This window comes from Neoarius graeffei, chromosome 2 (genome assembly GCF_027579695.1).
Source record: "Neoarius graeffei isolate fNeoGra1 chromosome 2, fNeoGra1.pri, whole genome shotgun sequence".
In the NCBI taxonomy this organism is placed as follows: Eukaryota; Metazoa; Chordata; class Actinopteri; order Siluriformes; family Ariidae; genus Neoarius; species Neoarius graeffei.
Genome location: NC_083570.1, coordinates 37,975,313 through 37,994,679, shown reverse-complemented (window position 1 = coordinate 37,994,679; position 19,367 = coordinate 37,975,313). Strand labels below are relative to the sequence as shown.

The 19,367-nt window shown below is 40.8% G+C and overlaps 1 protein-coding gene and 1 long non-coding RNA gene across 4 annotated transcripts in view; one reads left to right on the top strand and one right to left on the bottom strand.

The window, feature by feature from the left end:
- sesn1 (sestrin 1) overlaps nt 1-19,367 on the top strand; it is a 131,285-nt gene that overhangs the window by 109,467 nt on the left and 2,451 nt on the right. Inside the window, exons 1-9 of one of the 3 annotated variants that reach the window (XM_060914151.1) lie at nt 15,890-16,144; nt 16,807-16,872; nt 16,975-17,172; nt 17,284-17,466; nt 17,819-18,049; nt 18,183-18,330; nt 18,626-18,738; nt 18,853-19,043; nt 19,137-19,281. In XM_060914151.1, the coding sequence (XP_060770134.1) occupies nt 16,043-16,144; nt 16,807-16,872; nt 16,975-17,172; nt 17,284-17,466; nt 17,819-18,049; nt 18,183-18,330; nt 18,626-18,738; nt 18,853-19,043; nt 19,137-19,281 (1,377 nt within the window). In that variant the 5' untranslated portion in view covers nt 15,890-16,042. Of the gene's footprint in view, nt 1-15,889; nt 16,145-16,806; nt 16,873-16,974; nt 17,173-17,283; nt 17,467-17,818; nt 18,050-18,182; nt 18,331-18,625; nt 18,739-18,852; nt 19,044-19,136; nt 19,282-19,367 lie in introns of those variants that run through there. The other 2 variants (XM_060914149.1, XM_060914148.1) reach the window with 2 other exon arrangements.
- Nucleotides 9,188-18,739, bottom strand: LOC132881564 (uncharacterized). Its single transcript, XR_009654059.1, has 3 exons — nt 18,582-18,739; nt 15,761-18,347; nt 9,188-9,411 (listed from the first exon to the last, which is right to left on the bottom strand). It is a non-coding gene; the product is annotated as an uncharacterized LOC132881564 (long non-coding RNA).

Here is a 19,367-nt window from a genome sequence, read left to right as displayed (position 1 = left end):
CTTTCTCACAAATCACTCAGTGTTTAATTGTTTGCTGTTCACATCTTGACAGTTTCTGTATTTTTTTTATTTGCTTTAAAGCCATCTATCAATTTATCTATTAATACAAAACATAACTTTTGAAAAACGTTTAATTGTTGTCTTATTTAACTACAGCAATACACAAGTCAATAAATATTAATATTTGTGTGTGTGTGTGTGTGTGTGTGAGAGAGAGAGAGAGAGAGAGAGAGAGAGAGAGAACTGTTTATAATCAAGAGGTAGTAAATAATTATTTCTAATACTGCCAAAGGAGAATGCCGTCTCGCTTTAAACCATGCCATTATGGCCAAACATAGTTTGCGTTTCTGTTAAAGGCATTTTTTTTTTTCCTTCACTTTTTTCTTCCCTGCCTGTTTTGTAACATGTTATTTTGTTCAGAAGCTGGAAGCCTGCAGAACCTGTTTCTCTTGTCTTTTTTTGCACTGACAAGGATAGATGAATGGATAAGGATTAAAGAGACAGGGAGGGATATTTTGCGTGATTCCTCATTTTGCTGTTATAAATAACTGTAAGCTTGCGTTAGATTCTCTGATTAGTAACCGTCATTCTTTCCTGTTGTACTTGCACACCACAGCACCTTAGCAGTGTGATACTGAGCTGAGGTTTGTTTGTTTGTTTGTTTGTCTGTCTGTTTGTTTTTTCTGCTAACTGTCATGTGGAGTTTATTTTTTTCCACCTTTCACAATGAAAGGGGATTTTTGTTATAACAATAAATTAAAGAGTTGAGGATGTGAGACGTCTTCTTGCTTGCACATAATCAGTGTCCTCCGTGATTATTGGTACCCCTTGTAAAGATTAGAAAAAAAGGTTAGAAAAAAATCCACCTTTTGGTGAAGTAGCTTCATCTCACACTGAAAAAACCCAACCTTTAATTGAAATAAATTTATTCAGAGAAAAACAAACAAGCAAAAAAAAAAACTATTAGGGCAATAATAAAAAAGTGGACACCAACTGGAACTGTTACAAACTTGCCTGGAAGAGCAACCAAGTTTATTTTGCCCCACATACAATGAGGAGGATGGTTTAAAAAAAAAATCCCTGAGAATCACTGTTGGTGAATTACAAGAAAAGGTAAAATCTTGGGGTTTCCAAGTCTCCAAAACCACCATCAGATGCCACCTCTACGCCAAAAGATTATTTGTAAGTATGCCAGAAAAAAAGCCTTTTCTGTCAGTTACCCACAAATGTAGAAGCCTGAAGTCTGTGAAACACTATTACAATTTTGACTGGAACCACGTTCTCTGGTCTACTGTAACAAAAATGGAGCTTTTTGGGAATAAACACTCAAGGTGAGTTTGGTGTAAATAGAAGGATGGCTATAATGAAAAGAACCTGACCCCAACTGTAAAATATGGTGGAAGTTCTGTGATGTTTTGGGCTGTTTTTCCTTCAAAGGTCCTGGAAACCTTGTTAGGCTACATGACATCATGTACTCCATGAAATACCAGGACATTTTAAATCAGAATCTGACTGCTACTGCCAGGAAACTAAAACTGGGTCATCGCTGGATCTTCCAGCAGGACAATGATCCAAAGCATATGTCCAAATCAACACAAAAATGGTTTGCTGAGCACAGAATCAAGCTTCTGCTATGGCCATCTCAGTCCCCTGACCTGAACCCTATTGAAAACCTGTGGTGTGAGCTGAAGAGGAGAGAGCACAAGAGAAGGCCGAGGACCCTGGAAGATGTGGAGAGATTGTGTAAAGCGGAATGGTCTCAGATGCCCTGCTCTGTATCTCCAACTTTATAAAATGTTATAGGAGGACTCAGTGCTGTTTTACTGGCAAAGGGAGGTTGTACAAAGTATTAAATGAAGGGGTACCAATAATAGTGGCACATGTATTTTTGTTGAAAATTATTATTTCTTGTTGAGAGATTTGATTTTCTCTGAAAAATTTTTCAATTAAAGGTTGTTTTTTTTTCCTCATTTTTTTTCAGTGTGAGATGACGCGACTTCACCAAAAGGTGGATTTTTTTTTTCTAACCTTTTTTTTTTGCAAATTTTTACAAGGGGTGCCAGTAATTATGGAGAGCACTGTATAAGCATATGTATGACCAAAAACATCTCCCCAAATGCAGCATGCATTCAATTTTGTGTGATTCGTATAATGCTTTTTTTTTTTTTCCATTTACTCACTCAACCAGAGTAGTTAAAAGTTAAAGTCCTTCCCGCGCCGTATGGCGCATCGGGCGGCACCGATCTCCGTTTCCGCAGCCCTCGGCCTCTCGCCTATTACATAGCTAGGGTTACAGTGGGGGGCTAGTCCTCTGGTAACCACGAGAGTTTAACTCCCCACTCGCATCTGTATTGCAGCGTGCCTTGCCAGATGGTAGTAGGTACCATTTTTATGATGGTCTTTGGTATGACCTGACCGTGAATGGAACTCACAGTCTCCTAATCGAGAGGCGGACGTGCTACCACTAGCCAGTCAACCAGAGTAGCCTAACAATAAAAGCTGCTAACATACTGTATGTCTTGCGCAGCAGCCTGGATGGTCCTTTTTGTCTTTGGTCCAGAGCACATGGCATCCATTTCTTCCAAAAAAGACGTGGAATATTGATTCAACTGAGCACAATACACGTTTCCACTCTGATGATCCATCCCAGATGACTCTGAGTCCAGAGAAGTCGACCATGCTTCTGTATACAATTAACATAAGGCTTCCATTTGCACAGTAAAGTTTTAACTGCCATTTGTGGATGTAACTTTGTATTATTGTGCTTGACAAAGGTTTTCCAAAGTAATCCTGAGCCCATGTGGTTATATCAGCTATAGATGAATGACGGTTCTTGATACAGTGCCGTCTGAAGGATCAGAGATCAGGGGTGTTCAGCTTAGGCTTGTGCCCTTGCCTTTTATGCACCAAATTTCCTCCAGATTCCTTGAATCATTTCATGATGATATACACTGTAGAGGGTGAAATATCCAAATCCTTTCCTATCCGTCTTTGAGAAACATTGTTTATAAATATTTCAATAATTTTCTCATGCATTTGTTGGCAAACTGGAAATCCTCTGCCTATCTTTGCTCCTCAAAGACTCGGCCTTTCTTGGATACTGATTTTTTACCAAATCATTATTACAATCAATTTTTTTGGAATGTATTACAGGCCTGAAACACAGGAATGGATGTATATTAACAAATGAAATTAAGTTGACCAGACAAAACATGAAATATAATGAAATATAATACAGTGATATAATGAAATATATGAAATATAATACAGTCTGCAATGAAATACAAATCAAAGTATATTTAGAAATCACTGCTTTTTTTTATTAGCATTTTCCATACTGTCCCAACTTTTTCTGATTTGGGATTGTAAATATAATATCCAGCACCAACATTAGCACTGAAACAGATCACAGCAGGTTGGTTAAATCGTATAATTGGCCATGAATGCTGTGTTACATTAATGACTAACATGTTATCCTATTCTATATCCTCAAGGCTCATTTCTGGTCCTGCTCTTGTTTATTCTTCATTTGTTCCCAGTTGCCAGAATAATGGATACATAGACCATCGCTTCCATCAATGCACTGATGACACACAACTCTATTTAACTCTAAAAGACAAAGCTTGTGTAAAGAATCCAGAGGAATGTAACAATCATAAATAATGTCTACAAAACTCTAATGCTTACAATCACTTTGGCAACTACTATCCGTTCTACCTTTAAGTCTTGAAATGACATTCAGAATGACGCCACTAGAATTTTAACACACATTTTTAATTGTGTTATACCCATCCCCAGAATATATATATACACTATCTTTAGATTTTTGTTTTAAAGACAACTGAAAACCTCATTCAATCTCTATAAGAGTGCTGGTGGTATCTGCTATATCTTCAACAAACACTACATTGTAAAACATCATGTAAACAACCACAGCTTACCATTAGCAAGAATTTAACTTTCCACCTAGCCAATTTGTGAGCTAATGAATCAGTGCTAGTTTGGCTTAGCATTAGCAAAGAAATCAGAATAACTTGGTAAAATATAGGCAGTTAAATGTTAACAAACTTACTACAACGTGTTTTCAAATTGGATTGTGTCCATGTCTTCTAAAGAGACAAAGGACATGCTTCATTTTGTAGGAATCTTTGTTATCCCCCGCCCAAATGAAGTTTGGCGGGGGATATAGAAACGGGGTCCGTCCAGCTGTCCGTCCATCCGGTCACGTTTTCGTTTCCGGGCCATATCTTTGAAACTACTTTAGATATCTTCATGAAACTTTGTATACATATCAAGCAACATGTGAACTGGTGCCTTTTGCTAGTTTGGATTTTTGAGAGAAAAAAATTTCAAATTTTTACATAATAGATTTTGACTTAGTTTCTGAGAGCAATGTTTGTTTCCGGAGCATATATCCAAAACTATTCATGATACAGATTTGAAACTTGGTATACATGTTAACAAGGTGATGCAGATGTGCCTTTTCATACTAAGAAATTTGAGAAATTTAAATTTTTCATGTTTCCATGGAAACAATTTCAGACTTAGTCTCTCAGGTTAGTCTTAGGCGTAGGTTCTGTTTCCGGAGCAGAACTTGAAAACTATGAGTGGTACGGTCTTGAAAGTTGGTAGATGTGTTGATTAAGTAATGTACATGTGCCTTTTGATATTAAGGAATGCGAGAAATTTTAATTTTTAGCTCATCTAGACCATAGGTCCGGTGGGCTTATACCATGGGCTGCTGAGGTCAGTGTAAAGTGCTAGGGTTGGTTTCCTGCAGCAGAACTTGAAAAATGTGACAAATAATATCTTGAAACTTGGTATATAGTTGGTATATAGGGCGGGGGATATAGATGACTCTGTCTTGTTGTTTACTCTGGTATATGAAAACACTTTACAAGGGTAGGGCCAGGAGCACTCATCAAGTTCCACACTCGTTGCTTTTCTGTATTCAGACAAACACCAATAGCTATAGCACTAAGTTCTGTATCATGTGTAGCATGGGATGGTCAGAATGGATGGCACTAATGAGCCTGATTGGGTGCTAAACTAAAATGATTACAGTCATTGGCTGGATGAGAGAATAGGAGAGGTTTGAGATTTGTAACGAGTACTTTGAAGGCCTAAATAAATATGTAAAATGTTTCAAGCATTCAATTTCACTGATACTTAAATAAAGTAAAATATGCAAAAGAAAAACTCAATAGTTATGGTTATTAGTTAGTAGCACCTAAACCAAAACAAGTCATGACCAAGACCAAAGTGTATTGAGACCAAGAATTTGAGGAGTTGAGAACAAGTCAAGACCTAGGCAGGGTGAGACAGAGTCAAGTCCAGGACCAGACCAGTGTGTGTGAAGGGGGCGGGAAGGGGTGACGGCCATTAACAGGAGCGAAATTTTCAAATTAGCAATGAGTCACGTTATTGGTTGCATTTCAAGCAGGAAATTTTACATCCAATCACAGTAACGATGTTAACAAATAACTCAGACAATGCACAGGCAATTTAGTGAAAGCCCCACAATTGTGGTCTTGATTGGTCTTGGAATAAAATCCCGAGTCCTCTATATCTGAGACCGAGACAAGACAGAGAAAACGCGGTTGATTCCAAGACGAGACAGAGACCTTCAAAAAGTGGTCTTGAGACCGGTCTCGAGTACTACAACACTCTTATTAGTAACGATACAATATAATTACTCCAGTTTTTTTCCACCCCTGCTAATGATCCTGCCCCTGAGTGATGCGATATGATTACACTTGATGTTTTCTTGAAAACGGTTTGAGTTTGTGCCTTCCTTGTTTAGGAACCTAAACAATGACATTTGCTATCAAACAACTTTTAAGTAGTCTAGTGTTTCGTGTTATTAAACTCAAATCGCCTCATAACCACATAGATGGCCTGAGACACTCGGTGTGTCCATGACGTCAGACAGACAAACTCTACCACCCTGCATTTTCACTCCAGTTGCGATAGTTTTCCTGACTCATGATACAAAGCAGGACTATAAAGTTAATTCTACTCATGGATCAACTTTTAGATGTACTGCTAGAGAACTAAAAAGGAAATATCTAAATGAATAAATTATATTTTTTAAAATAAACCTCAGGAAAGTACAAGGGTACGTCTTTTCTTCTGTCTCCCTCACTCACTTTCCCACTCTTCCATTTTACGGCTCTGTTATTAATTAACTGCTAGACAAACACGCTTCCAGTGGTGAGTATATCGTATATCTGGAGAGCTGCTAGTCTGGCCCCTAAAGCAGAGAGTAGCATGGAACAGTTTCTCTGTGACACACAAGTGCAGTAAATTTGCGTGGGCCTTTTTGCTGTCCTAAGGGACGTGCTTAGTCAAACACACACGCTTAAAGTACCTTTTTTTAACACTTTTTTTTTTTTTTTGTCTGTGCGTGTAAACAGTAATACCACAGTTTAGCAGAGTAACATAAATATTACGGTATGTAAATATAGAGTTCCAGGTTCTTAGAGGTGCAGGGTTTTTTTTTTTTTTACGTTGTTTTCTATTTGGGCCTATAGACACATGGACTGTATGACTAATAATAAACCTGGGATTATTTTTATTTGTGTTTTGTAAAGCTGTTCAGAATGAAAGTATAAAATTTAGTACTCTTAACAGGATTATTATTATTAATATTATTATTATGTCATGTAAGTGATAAAACTTGATCTTAACCAGGCTTGTTTGCTTCTCATAATTTGAATCCGATGATTCGCACTTCCTGAACTGATGGCATCTCTTCAACCCCTTTAAAAGCAGCTCAGTGACATCACTCTGCCTGCATTCTTTGATTTGTCATGATTGTTCAACAAGCTTGTGGAATTCGACAAGGATTTACATGGACTTGTCAGTACAGAGGTTGCTTTATGCCATGAGACCAGATTACACCAGACCTGCGGGCAATGTAAATACCAAAATCTAAGTCTACAACAGTTGTTGTAATTACAAATAATGAAAATAAATAAAAAAAAAATACTTGGGCCATTACTATGCATCTTTTTTTAAATTTCTTGTTTGTTTGTTTGTTTGTTTGTTTATCAGCAACTCTACAATTGTAGATACTACCATACACAAAAGTCTAATTTCGATACGATAGTGTGGTGTCTCGATATATCAACTGTTACCTCTACTTATTTAACATAAAGAGGAAGTACTTTTCAGAGAAAAGTGTTTAAATGTTGCTTGTTTTTTTAAATGTTTATTTTGCCTCATAAGCCATATTTTCTGAACACAAGCCTATATTATTATGAAGTGTATCAAATGTGTTATTAAATACACAGACAGATCGAATCGAGGACTTCGTATCTAATAAAACAAGAAGACAGAGTCATCTATATCCCCTGCCCTATATACCAACTATATACCAAGTTTCAGGAAATTATTTGTCACATTTTTCAAGTTCTGCTGCAGGAAACCAACCCTACCTCTTTACACTGACCTCAGCAGCCCGTTGGCATAAACCCACCGGACCTTTGGTCCAGGTGAGCTAAAAATTAAAATTTCTCACATTTCTTAGTATAAAAAGGCACATATACATTTACTTAATCAACACATCTACCAACTTTCAAGACCGTACCACTCATAGTTTTCAAGTTCTGCTCTGGAAACAAAACCTACGCCTAATGCCGCTTTTCCACTACCAACGCGGCTGAGTTGGGCTGAGCCGTGCCGTGCTGAGTTGGGCTGAGTCGAGCTGAGTGGGGCTGTTGGGGTTGCATTTCGACTACAACCGCGCTGAACCGTGCTGGCTGGAAGTGGGTGGACACATTGGGTGGAGTTAGCGAAAGTGGGTGGACGTCACGTGATGTCGTTAGGCGGCGCAAACAGTGACATCAGTGACCTTTTAAGCGGTAGTCTCACGACTTGGATAGTAAACAATAAACATGGAGTCGTTAGTGTTGCTGGTCTTGGTGCTGTGGCTTGTTGTCACCGACAACGCCAACAGATACTGGCAAGAGCGTATAGATGAGGCGAGGCGCATAAGGCTTCAGAAATTCTCGTAATTCTTCTTCTTCCGGGTTTACGGTGTTTACAGATCCCAGCGTGCTCGCGGGGCGTGTGTGGGCGTGTGAGGACACTCCTCCTCACTAATCAGTGCACAGGGGAGTGTCTCCTCACGCCCCTAGCCCCACTCGGCTCGGTTTAGCTCGCTTCAGCCCTACTCCAAAACCATGCGAGTTTTGAGGGCTGAGTAGGGCTGAAGCAAGCTGAGTCGTGCTGCTCTAAGGTAGTCGAAATGCGAGCCGTGTCGGGCTGAAGTGAGCTGAAAAAGGGTAGTGGAAAAGGGCCATATGACTAACCTGAGAGACTACGTAAGTCTGAAATTGTTTCCATGGAAACATGAAAAATTAAAATTTCACATATTTCTTAGTATGAAAAGGCACATCTACATCACCTTAACATGTATACCAAGTTTCAAATCCGCATCATGAATAGTTTTGGATATATGCTCCGGAAACAAACATTGCTCTTAGAAACTAAGTCAAAATCTATTTTTTATGTAAAAATTTGAAAAATACTTTTTTTTTTTTTTCTAAAAATTCAAACTAGCAAAAGGCACCAGTTCACATGTTGCTTGATATGTATACAAAGTTTGATGAAGATATCTTCAGTAGTTTTAAAGATATGGTCTGGAAACGAACATGCGACCAGATGGACGGAATCCGTTTCTATATCTCCCGCCAAACTTCGTTTGGGCGGGGGATAATACTGTATACCTAATCTCGTACTAGCTACCTATGTTAACAAAAATATGATTGGCCTACATTTTATGACTCATTTGCATGTTCTCCCTGTGTCTGTGTGGGTTTCCTCTGGGTACTCCGGTTTCCCCTACAGTTCAAAGACATGCGGTTAGGTTAACATGGGATGGCCATGGGCTGAAGTGCCCTTGAGCAAGGCACCTAAATCCCAACTGCTCCCCGGGCGCTGTAGCATAGCTGTCCTCTGCTCTGGGTATGTGTGCGTGCTCATTGCTCACTTGTGTGTGCATGCGTGTGTTCACTGCTCCAGATGGGTTAAATGCGGAGGACAAATTTCACTGTGCCTGAGTGTACATGTGACAAATAAAGGTTTCTTCTTCTAGATAAACCCTTGCATACTTACAAAAGCAAAAACAAACAATTAAAAAAAACCTTCAACATTAATCAATAAAACTGTGATTAATGATGATTTCTGGATAAACTCTTACAGAAGTAATAGTCACTCAAGGCTGGTCATCATGGGATAGATGTAAGCATGGCCTTGTTGACTGATGGAGCCATGAAGGGAGTAAAAGGCTGCTGCGCTATCGGATTCTTATCACAAAGTGCAGTTAGTGTTGCTCAGTCTGTTGAAGCGGTGCCATACTTCAGATTTGCAGAGCTCAGCAGGTTCCAGGTTGTCATATCTGTAGCACTGTAAAGAGAAGAGTAAGCCAGACTGATAAGGGATAAAGGACTTCTTTAGTTGGTTGGAGCTGTCTGTCAACCAAGAAGGCAGATTGTTATTGATTTGAAAGTACTGTATGAATCAAATCGTATAACTCTTTGCCAGCTTGTCCTTTATTATGACGTAAACTGTTTCAGTGTAAACAGCTTCACTACACAGACTTGAATGAGAAAATTGGCTCCAACCAACAACTCTGTGAAAAAATTTTTTTTCTCATTACAGTGTAGCCTTCGGGCGGCACGGTGGTGTAGTGGTTAGCGCTGTCGCCTCACAGCAAGAAGGTCCTGGGTTCGAGTCCCGGGGCCGGTGAGGGCCTTTCTGTGTGGAGTTTGCATGTTCTCCCCGTGTCCGCGTGGGTTTCCTCCGGGTGCTCCGGTTTCCCCCACAGTCCAAAGACATGCAGGTTAGGTTAACTGGTGACTCTAAATTGACTGTAGGTGTGAATGTGAGTGTGAATGGTTGTCTGTGTCTATGTGTCAGCCCTGTGATGACCTGGCGACTTGTCCAGGGTGTACCCCGCCTTTCGCCCGTAGTCAGCTGGGATAGGCTCCAGCTTGCCTGCGACCCTGTAGCCTTCTTCCAGCTCCTCATTCAGTGAAATGTACTGTATCTAAAGGACTCATCGACTCATTTTTATAATTAGCATCTTAATATTAGCTACAACCTCCATGGTAACTTTACAATTGACTGCAAAACATGTTTTTGATGTTTTTTTGTTTTGTTTTGTTTCTGGCCAGTTTGAGTGGGCAGGAACTATAAGTTAGGCTACAGTCACACTACAGCTCGCGATGCTTTGCGATGGGTTCAAAAACATCCATCCATCATCTGTAACCGCTTATCCTGTGCAGGGTCGTGGGCAAGCTGGAGCCTATCCCAGCTGACTATGGGCAAGAGGCAAGGTACACCCTGGATAAGTTGCCAGATCATCACAGGGCTGACACATAGAGACAACCAACCATTCACACTCACACCTACGGTCAATTTAGAGCCATCAATTAGCCTAACCTCCATGTCTTTGGACTGTGGAGGAAACCCACACAGAAAGGCCCCCGTCGGCCACTGGGCTCGAACCCAGAACCTTCTTGCTGTGTGCTAACCACTGCACCACAGTGCCGCACCAACAAAAACATTACCACCAAATGTCAATGCATGCACTGAAATTTTTCTTGATGTTTTCCACCACTCGAGGCGGAGACACACCAACAAACAATTCGCGAAGCTCGGAGAACATTCGCCATGCATCGCACGATTGGTGGTGATGCTACCAATTTTTCATCACCAAGTATTCTCAAACCTATTGCGAGCTGGAGTGTGACCAGGGCATTATAAAGCTGACATTAGGTCTACCAAAGTACCAATCCAAATTAGCCACCTGCTTACATCTTCTGAGACTTCTGTCTTGCCTGAGCATGAGTTATTTATATGTACTATTTATGTCGTAATGCCATAGTTTTTTATATTTTTTGTTTGAGTGGCTGTTGAGATCGTCACGATCTACACCTAGTACTGATCACATTCTCAACAGTTATATTATTACATATTGATGGAGGTTATTCTCATAAGACAGATCTTTAGGGAGTACTTTAGACAGTCTGTTCACACACCGTTGTTGAATAATCCCATGCTTTCAGGGTTTTAGTGCTGGGACAGTGATTAGTTGTCTGGCACTGTTTTGCACACTAAAGATAGTAGAGGAAGGCTTTGCTTTCTCCCATATTACTGGATGTGCTGTATTGCATGTGTATATGTGCTGTGCTCTGTATGTATTGCGACAGCTGTGAGTTCTGCCTTTTAAAATAACATCCACGGGAACTTGGGCTTCCTCAAACGCTGTGAACTGCAGGCCTCCACCTATTCTACTGGCATTCAGGCAGCGAGTGGGATTCATCCAAAGCTGGGATAAACTTTCTACCAAGGGTGGGGGGGAAAAAAAAAAAACCTCTCAAATCATATCAGTGAATGAACAATGATATAACTTGCAAATATAACAGGATTTAAAAAAAAAAAAAAACCTTCTTTCCTCATTCCAAGAACAATAAACCCAATAACATCTTCAGGTTCATCTCTGGAGATCTTTCAGTGCTCCCTGTAGACCTAGTGTATATGGTTCTTGAAAGGTAGACTGACTTTCAGATTTTTCAAGTGTAGGTCATAAAAATAATTTTCCCTGGCATACAATTATTTTTGTTTAGTGGACCAAAAGCTACTGAATTCAAATCACAGACTTCCAATTTTATTAGTTTTTTTTAATAGAATAATTAATGAATTTAGGGCCACGTGGCCCTAAATTCTCTGCTATTTTTTCCTGCTTCACTGTGACCCAGTACAAGATACTATGTCATGCATCACGTGGTGGGCTTTCCCCGTTTATGCAAGCCATTGTGGGATACAGCTTTGAAACAAGAGAGGAAATTGGAGGACATGAGTGTATGAATGAAACGTGAAAGACCGACTACAGTAACGGAAAGCGGGAAGAAAAGATGTTATGTTGTGAAGGAAAGGAAATGCAGGAACAAACTAAAATATCGGCGCTCAGCGAGCACCTCGGTGTGATCAGCTGTTCGTTTAGTGACCGAATGATGTAACTGTCAGTGCACGGTCAAAGGCAAACCTGTAGATGGCAGTAATGCAACACTGGATGCCAGCTGCTGTAAACCCAAAAGAAGGAGGTAAACCTGCGCATGCGCACACGGACTTCCTCTGTCTGCTTGACTGCGCAAAGCAAGTGATTTCATGCACATTATTTGCTTGGGAATCCCCTCAAATTAAATAACTTCCCACCCAAAGAATGGCCTAGGTTTTTTTTTTTTGAGATATTACAGAAATAAACATATATCACAATGACCAAATTTCAGAGGGAACTAAATTTCACCGATTTTATGAACTCGAAAGGCCGTCTAGCTTTGAACTGGACTTCATGAACATGAGACTCATCTTTCCATTAAAAAAAAAAGAAAAGAACTGTAACTGTGTGAAGCTAGACTTTGCCTTGGCCACACAAACCAGAACAACAATAAATCCCTGTAATTACATTCTGCTAGTAGATTTAGAGAGTTAATTTCAACCTGTAAACTTTGGTGCAGTTGCAATGACATGAGCTAGCATGCCCTGTAGTCTTGGGAATTTTGTGCGTGTGTGTTGTTAGTAGACTGCACCTCTCAGGAAGATAGATGCAAGGACGGCTTGCTTCAATCAACCCAGTTGTCAGAACTCAAACGTTGTAGCCAAGTAACACTGGAAAGGGTGGGTGGAGGGATTAAAAGCAGGGAAGGAGAGGAAAGTGAGGAAGGAAGGAGAGTGAGGACAAGCAAAAAGTGCTAGAAAAAGTTGCTGAGGACCCACAACCAAACCTTTCATCATCGCATATGTGTAGGAGTGATCGTTATTGAATTATTACTTTATTGCTACAGCCCGAATACTTGATGTAACACATTCAGGTTTAGTTTAGTGATGCCCAGAATATACTGTGCTTTTGTTTTAGCTGACACACAGATAGAAGTAGGTACAGAGTTTGGAGAGTCAGGTAGTATGTTTACATGCACACTAATATTCCACTGTTATTCGGAATTTTTTTTTTTAAAGATATTTTTTTGGGCTTTTTCACCTTTATTGGATAGGACAGTGTAGAGACAGGAAATGAGCGGGAGGGAGACAGGGAGGGATCGGAATCGAACCCGGGTCCCCGGATTTGATATGGGTCATATAAACAGCATATTCTGTCTGGATATTCCGATATTGAGCATTGTGGGATATGCTGATATTATTCTGGCTTTCAGGAGCATTCTTTGGACTTTGGTATACAGCAAATTCGGAATATACGTCTCGATTGGGGATTTTTATGGCAGTTTGATTGCGACACACAGCCTCTTGCCAGTTTACGGTCAACTCCCGTGTATTGAAAACAAACCAGCTAGATAACTGGTGTATGCATGGCTGCATGTAAACAGGAACATTAGTGGAATATTTATTTAATTAGCAATGTAAACAGCTTAGTAAGAATATTGTCTTTTTCAGAATAAGGGCAAAATCTGGAATGTTTTATGCTTGTAAATGTAGTGAGTGAGATTGTGTGATACTAACTATGATAATGGCTGAAAACAAAAGTGTGTGTGTGTGTGTGTGTGTGTGTGTGTGTGTGTGTGTGTGTGTGTGTGTATGTGTAAGCACCGAATTGGCCACTCTTGCACATTGAACTTAAGAGATAGGAAGCGAATAAAAGAGTGACCGAGAGAGAGAGAGATCCAGTTGGACTGACAATGCACTGACGTTTCTTAGGTTTACTTAAAAAAAATTGAGCCACAGAAGTGAACAATATTCAAAGTATTTAAGACTTTACACATTAACTAGAAGGCCATTTCTCTCTTATTTTCCTTTTTTTACATTCAGCATTATCACACCATATAGTCTAAAGTTCACCACTGCTTCTGTTGACCTCTCAAAACACAATAAGCCACAGGAAAGTTTACTCATAAAAGCCTTCATGGAGACTGTGCACACAGCTGCGTATTGGAGTTTGACTTTTTTTTTTTTTTTTCCTCTTAGAGGAACTTAGAGTGGGGGAGTGAGAGGCAAAAAAAAGAGATTGGACCCTGAAACTGTTGTTCTGGCTTGTCATTGGTTGACTCCTGTTGCTAGGCTTATGTCATTGTGGCTTTTTTCTTCTTCTTCTTTAACCTCTCCCTCAGTCTTCCCTCAGCTCTCTGATAGGTCAGGTTGGAACTGGGCTAGGCCGTGCAACTTTTTCTGCTACTTGTTGAACATCCAACAGCCTGTCGTTTTTAAAGCATGTCTGCTTGTTCAGCATGAGAAAGAAAACAGAGTCGAGAGTTGCAACAGCAGGGCCCGTATCTGAAAACACACACATGCTCCTAGTGTGAGGCTTGTTAAAAGAAGACATTATTCACATGCTAAAAGTAATAATCCATACACAAACCCTTTTGTACTCGTGTCGGCTTGTGACACAAAGCATATGGGGTGTTGGGAATGATGATTTATTCTGTTTCAGTCAAAGTAGATTTCACTCCTAGCTTTGATTGACTGACTGTCTGAGATGGTCATGTGAGCACTTCATACAGTTGCATTGTCTTCACTGATGCAATCACAGTCAGATTTATATTCCATCTTTCTCTGAGCTGTTTATCTTTTCATTTGCATTTAGACGGGAAGAAGCGATCAGTTCTGTGAAGATGTTTATCCAAGCTTTTCCCCCGCCACAGGCCAAATGTTTCACCGAATAAATGTTTTTACGCGCGCACACACACACAATCATTTTGGCTGGGATATTAGGCTGGTTCTTGTGTGGGTTTGCTGAGCCATAGGACTCAGCGAGGCTTGTTTCCCTCCTCCACCCCCTCGTTAAAGAGTGCTGACTCTGGCTCTGGTGTGTTTACACCCCTCTCTTACCCTGGAAGCGGAGTGCGGGGAGGGGGGAACCCACGGACACAATAAACATGCTGAATAGACTCTCCATCACTCGAGCTTGTGCTGCTCTGACAGTGTAAAACAGTGTATGTTGTCTATCATCTCAATCATGCTCCGTACATTTAGCCTGTTTTTTTTTTTTTTTTTAAACGCCATCCATCTGCCTCTACCACACCCCCACCGCATCGATCCCATGTAGTGGAAATGAGAAATCTTGTGAATTCATGTAGAAACATGGTTGCTTAGATTTACAGATGTCAGTCTGAGAGTCATAGTTCTTCATCTTCCTGACTGTACTGAAGAACATCTTACGTTTTGAGCTGTATAAATGTGTTTATGTGCTCACAAACATAAGCTAGATAAGACTGTCAACTTAACAGAGGAGGACCTAAAGGATTAAAGTCCATTTTTTTTCTCTCAAGAGAGCTCGATAGATACGTATCAGTAGGTGCATTCAAAGAAATCGACATCTTGGAGTGAATTATTTCCAGAAAATAATCCAGTAACATCGATCCACCTTATCTCATGAGTCCGACTGCTCCTAAGGAAGCAGGAGGCGAGAATTGGTCTCGGCTTGTTTTTCTGTTGTGCTGCAGGTATGACATGTCGCTCAGCATATAAGCACTCCCTTGACTGTTATTTATTCATCAAGTTTTAACTGTCTGAACAGCCACACAAATAAATGAGTGCATTTATTTTTCTAGTCATCCATACTTTTCTGCACTTTATATTAAAGAAGGTTTTTTTTTTCCTGTGCCAAATAATTTTTGATCACAGATAAAACCACTAAAGAAATGTTGGTCCAAGAATAAAACCCATCTAATATTTAGAAAGAGAACTTAACCTTTGTGGCATGCACAAAAGATTGACGACGTTTTGATCATGTTAGACTCACTGGCCAGCTCGCTCTGACGAGCCCCGCCCACAGCACAGTGATTGGCTGATGTGATGATGTTTTCGTAAGATGACTGGCTGGTTGCTGCGTCACTCCAACACCGCCTTCTTATTTAGCTCGGCTGGAGCAGTAGAGGGGGTCATTCTGCTCTGGAGCTCCAATAGCTGGCTGAAAAGAAGGGGAAAAAGGGGGGGAAGTGTCAATGCCTCAAGGAACAAAAAGACGGAGTTAAAACTAAAAACAAGAACAGAAACTTTTCAAATAAGGAAAAAAGTGCACAAGATGAGACACGCGTCTGCAGATAACGAACCTGTGAAAAACTCTTCTCTAACAGTGTCAGCCTTGTTGAAAATCTGCACACACTGCGAACAGCTTAGTAAAAAGGTAAGGGAGAAAAAAAACGCAGGTCGGGTTGAAAATTTTTGTCCGGTTTTTGTTGCACGGGTTGAGATTGTCACGCAAGTTGTTTTTCACTAATACGATTCTCTCTCTCTCTCTCTCTCTCTCTCTCTCTCTCTCTGTAGCCCACTGCCTTGTTTATGCATGGTTTTCTTTTTTCCTCATCTTTATTGCAAAAGGACTTTGTCCTGCTTTATGCCATGACATGAAGGTGTCAGTACCTAATTTTTGCAGATTTCAGACTTCAATAAAATCAGTGAAAGGTCATTCATTCAGTCAGAGCAAGAACATCGTCAGCTACAATAGTGTTGTAACAATAAAAGGGGGAAAAAAGCTTCTTTTTTTTTTAACTCACTAGCCTGAAGACACATTTCACATTGCTTACATTAGGTGACACATGATATTACCTAGCCCATTACCTTTTGTTCCTTACCAAAGCGTCACAAAGATCTCTTTAATCCTGCATGGGTTGTTTTTCTTTCTTTTCCTTAGTTAAATCGTGCTGTCCATTTTTCAGCTCAACAGATCAGACAGGGTGTGGATCTTCTTCAAGATGCTTGCAGAAAAGTGACAACGTTTTATTTTTTAAAAAAGAGTCTTAACACATCTCTCTCTCTCTTCCCCCTTTTTTATTTATTCATGCACAGGACATGGGAGTGCGAATCCCCAGGCCAGTGGGAAACGGACCAAGCAGATTCATCCCAGAGCAAGAGGTTTGACTTCTTCCATTGACATCACACTGGTTTTAATTCGATTTCATTACTGAAATGAACATTTTCTCCATTTGATCTCAAATTTTGTTTTGTCCTCCCCAGATCCTTCAAGTCAGCAAAGTGGACACCAGAACGCAGTCGATATTCAAGGACGCCTTTTCGCATGGCCGGCTCGATAATGTCTGCCTGGTGATGGGTTTCCATCCTCAGTATCTGGACTGCTTCCTGAGGACGCAGCATTACCTGCTTCAGATGGATGGACCCTTGTCCCACCAATACAGGCACTACATTGGCATAATGGTAAGATGGAAATTAAAGATGGTATTCTTAATCCCAAAGCACTTAAAAAAAGAAACCAGCAGCTAACATGTCTAAACGTGTTCCTGTGCTCATTCTCTTGCTCTCTTTCAGGCTGCTGCCAGGCACCAGTGTTCTTACTTGGTCAATCTGCACGTGAATGATTTCCTGCAGGTTGGGGGTGACCCCAAGTGGCTGAATGGACTCGATGGTGCCCCACAGAAACTACGAGCCCTGGGAGAACTCAACAAGATCCTGGCTCACCGGCCATGGCTGCTCACAAAAACGCATATTGAGGTATTACATAACAGCAGTGAGAGTTTGGTCATTGGGGTTTAATCACAATCTGGTATTGCATAAAGCAGGTTGATTTGGTTAATTGGTTGATTCATTTTGATGACCTTCATACGATTTCAAGTCAATGAAGGACATTTAGCCCTATGTTGAATGACAGAAACACTAAAATCTAACTGTTGGAGGTAGAATTTGTAATCATAAACGTACATAAAACTGTAGCCAGTTTAATGTTTTGTCATGTGTTGATATGCCTAGTATTACTAAGATAAGGTCACTAAAGGAGTATATCGTTCACAGACAAGATAACACTTGAATTAATCCCTGTACTTAATCACTGTTGCTGATTTAATAGAATCTACTGAGGACAGAGGAGCACAGTTGGTCTTTAGCTGAGCTGATCCATGCTGTGGTGCTACTCACACACTACCACTCTTTGGCCTCGTTCACCTCCGGCTGTGGGATCACGCCTGACATTCACGCTGAAGGAGGACACACTTTCAGACCTCCCTCGCTCAGCAGCTACTGCATGTGTGACATTGCCAACGGCAACAGTGCTCTGGAAGATATGGTGGGAAACCAGCAGGTAAGAGCTAGATCACACTTCTTCAGATCTGTTTGTTTAGCTGTCATTGTAACTGCTGGAACAGTAACTCTGTCCTTGGCCTTGTATGTCATTGTAAACATGGATCAATATCCCTGTGTGTGCATGTTCAAAGGAGATGGAGGAGTCAGGCGAGGTGGAAGTGTTGATGGAGAGGATGAAGCAGCTACAGGAGTGTCGTGATGAAGAGGAGGCCAGTCAGGAAGAGATGGCCACGCGCTTCGAGCGGGAGAAGACGGCAAGCATGCTTGTGGCCACAGCAGGTATTAGGGGATCTGACCTACATCCATGTAGACATTACTGTAGATTATTACTGGTTATCACACAGTTATTACAGCTGCTAGGGTAATTATTTACTTATCATAGCTACTAGTATAAAAGCATAATGACTGGACTTGCAACTTGAATATATGATATGATGCCTTATGCAAGCTTAAGGGTTCTGTGGAAAATTCTTTCCTCTAGAAGCACTGTAAAAACATTGAACCTAAAGCAAAAGGTAACGGAGGATGACCTGGGTTTGACGTCTGTACACTTGTGCTTGTGATTTTCCCGCAGAAGATGAGGAGTGTGTGCCGTCCAGGGATGTCTCGAGGCACTTTGAGGACCCCAGTTACGGCTACCAAGACTTCTCCAGGAGAGGAGAGCATGTGCCCACCTTCAGAGTGCAGGTAAATCACAAGAAGGGAGAAAAACGTCAGCCTGCGAACACTTCTTTCAGTCAGATTGTATTAGTTTAATGAGCTGGAAGGTGGACTGACCGTGATGCTCCATGCGGTTGTCAGGACTACAGCTGGGAGGACCACGGCTTCTCCTTGGTGAACCGGCTGTACCCGGACGTCGGCCAGCTGCTTGATGAGAAATTCCAGATTGCGTACAACCTCACCTATAACACAATGGCCACACACCAGGGTGTAGACACCTCCATGCTCCGCCGAGCCATCTGGAACTACGTCCACTGCATGTTTGGTATCAGGTCAGTCTCCGGTAGTCAGTGTACTTTATTAGGAGCTCTTAACCTTTTTTTTTTTAATCTCATGCTAACGTTTTTGATTTCTTCTGTCCCCAGGTATGATGATTATGATTACGGTGAGATCAATGAGTTGCTGGAAAGCAGCTTTAAAGTCTACATCAAGACTATAGTGTGTAGCCCAGAGAAGACCACGAAGAGGATGTATGAGAGTTTCTGGAGGCAGTTTCAGCACTCTGAGAAGGTGAGCATAACATATTTGTATCTCACACATGTGCTTCACTGAAATATTAGTTTCTAACAGAGGTCCTTGTCTCCGTCTGTTCCTAT